Below are 2,030 nucleotides of genomic sequence, written 5' to 3'. Positions count from 1 at the left end.
TTTTTTTTTTCTCCTCATCGATGCTTACTTCAGTGTAATGCAAAGCTTCAGAGGTTCCTAGTGCATAAGCTTTAATTTCCTATTTCACTTCTAAGCCATTTTTAAAAGAAATACATGAGCGTGTAGCTCGAGAAATAGGGCTTTAAAGTATATTCTGAGATGACAAGGATCTGAGTAGCTTTTCTGAGTCTCTGAGCTGGAGTAAGTACGTGCATTCAGTGATAATATAATGAGAATTACAGGCAGAGCTTTTTGGAGAGCCTCCAAGTTACCTTTTCTTCTCTGTGTCCAGGTATGATGAGGAGCACAGTGGAGATGATAAAGTTTTCCTCGACTGTTTCTGTAAAATAGCAGCGGGAATAAAGAACAACAGCAACGGCCATCAGCTGAAAGATCTCATCCTTCAGAAGGGAATTACACAGAATGCCCTTGACTACATGAAAAAGCACATTCCCAGTGCAAAGAAGTAAGAGTCACTACTTAATGTATTTGATAATTCTGGACATCCTTCTCTCATTTTATCATCATAACAGTCTTCCAAGAAAGCCATTAACAAGTCCACATTGTTTTGCTTTGGTACATCTGTGATGCAGAGGGCCTGGTGAGGCAGTGCTGCTACAGAGATGGGCTGAAAAGCCTTGTCATCTTCCCATTTGATACTCATCCGAGCTGATTTCTTGGCTACCACAATGCTTGTGTTTCCTGCCCGTTCCCTACCTATTGCACTGTAATAATTAAGAGTTTTTGCTATTGATGGCCAGCTCATGAACATAAAACACAGCCCAAGGCTGAGGGTTAACACTGTGGCTATTAGTGTGCACAAGGTGGAAATGGGAGTGTGAATGTCACTTCATTAATTAATGGAGGAGGGTCACAGGGGGAAGGGTGCTTGTCTTGCCTGTAGCCTTTGCTCTGCAAGCTGTGCTGCTGGCTGTCTGCCAAGTGCCTTTTCAGAATGGGTGACTGCCCTTCAGCTGCTGCTTCTTGTTTTCTGTGCAGTTTGGATGCAGACATATGGAAGAAATTCTTATCTCGACCTGCACTTCCTTTTATCCTGCGCCTGCTCCGAGGACTTGCCACACAGCACCCTGCCACACAGGTAAGGAGGCTGTTCTGAAAGCCAAGTAGGACATGGCTGGCTTGTTACCCTGCTTTTTGTGGCCTTAGCTAAGCAATTATTTCTGTAGTAGTTGATTCTCTACTGTTTTTTGTTGGGCTTGGAGAGACACACCAGCTTCAGGTATCATCTACCTGTCTGGAAAAGTCTGGAGGGCAGAGATTTTAACTTCAATACCTTCTCACATTCTGTGTGGTGTGAGATTTACACACCAATGTGAAGAGAAGGTAATTTAGGACTATGAACTGTATAGTATTGACAGGGCCTGATCACTTTTTTAAGAATTCTCATTGTCCAACATCCAGTGTAGAGGCAGATTACCCCAGTCTTGTCCACAGTTTTAGGGTCCAGCATCCATAATGTAGGAGCATCGAAGAAGAAAGATGCTTGGGAAAGATTGTTGCAGATCAGTGCTTCTGCTCAGCTGGCTTGGGTGGGATTAGGGGGAGCAGTTACTGTCATGTGCACCCTTTTTCTGAAGAAAATGCTGTGTTTCGATCCCTGTTAGGTGCTAATAGGTACAGACTCGATTACCAACCTGCATAAACTGGAGCAGGTGTCTAGTGATGAAGGGATTGGGACGTTAGCAGAGAATCTTCTGGAGGCACTAAGGGAACATCCAGAGGTGAATAAGAAGATCGACGCTGCCCGGAAGGAGACACGTGCAGAGAAGAAGCGTATGGCCATGGCGATGAGACAGAAGGCCTTGGGCACTCTGGGGATGACGGTAATGTCTGTTTGCACTGATGACAGACTAGTGATCTTTTATTTCTGTCTTGATAAAACTGCCACTCAAGGAATTGTGTAAAATGATTTATTGACAAATATTGCGGAGCTCAAGCCCGTGGTTTGCCTGGTGCTGCTTGGAGAGTAAATATGGTTGCTAATAGCAGGCTGGGAAATGGGTTGGGCA

General features: G+C 44.4%; 1 protein-coding gene across 1 annotated transcript; it reads left to right on the top strand.

The window, feature by feature from the left end:
• Window positions 1-292: 292 nt before the first annotated feature.
• LOC104531670 (E3 ubiquitin-protein ligase UBR4-like) lies at window positions 293-1,844 on the top strand (the record flags this gene model as incomplete). Its single annotated transcript, XM_010176629.1, has 3 exons — window positions 293-466; window positions 1,000-1,099; window positions 1,626-1,844. Coding segments are annotated over 3 exons (493 nt in total), but the record flags the coding sequence as incomplete, so codon positions are not given.
• Window positions 1,845-2,030: the final 186 nt, after the last annotated feature.

The sequence above is a fragment of the Antrostomus carolinensis genome, unplaced genomic scaffold (genome assembly GCF_000700745.2).
Source record: "Antrostomus carolinensis isolate BGI_N321 unplaced genomic scaffold, ASM70074v2 C13455060, whole genome shotgun sequence".
Classification (NCBI taxonomy): domain Eukaryota; kingdom Metazoa; phylum Chordata; class Aves; order Caprimulgiformes; family Caprimulgidae; genus Antrostomus; species Antrostomus carolinensis.
Note: the sequence above shows the minus strand (reverse complement) of the source record. Positions and strands in the feature narration are given on the sequence as shown.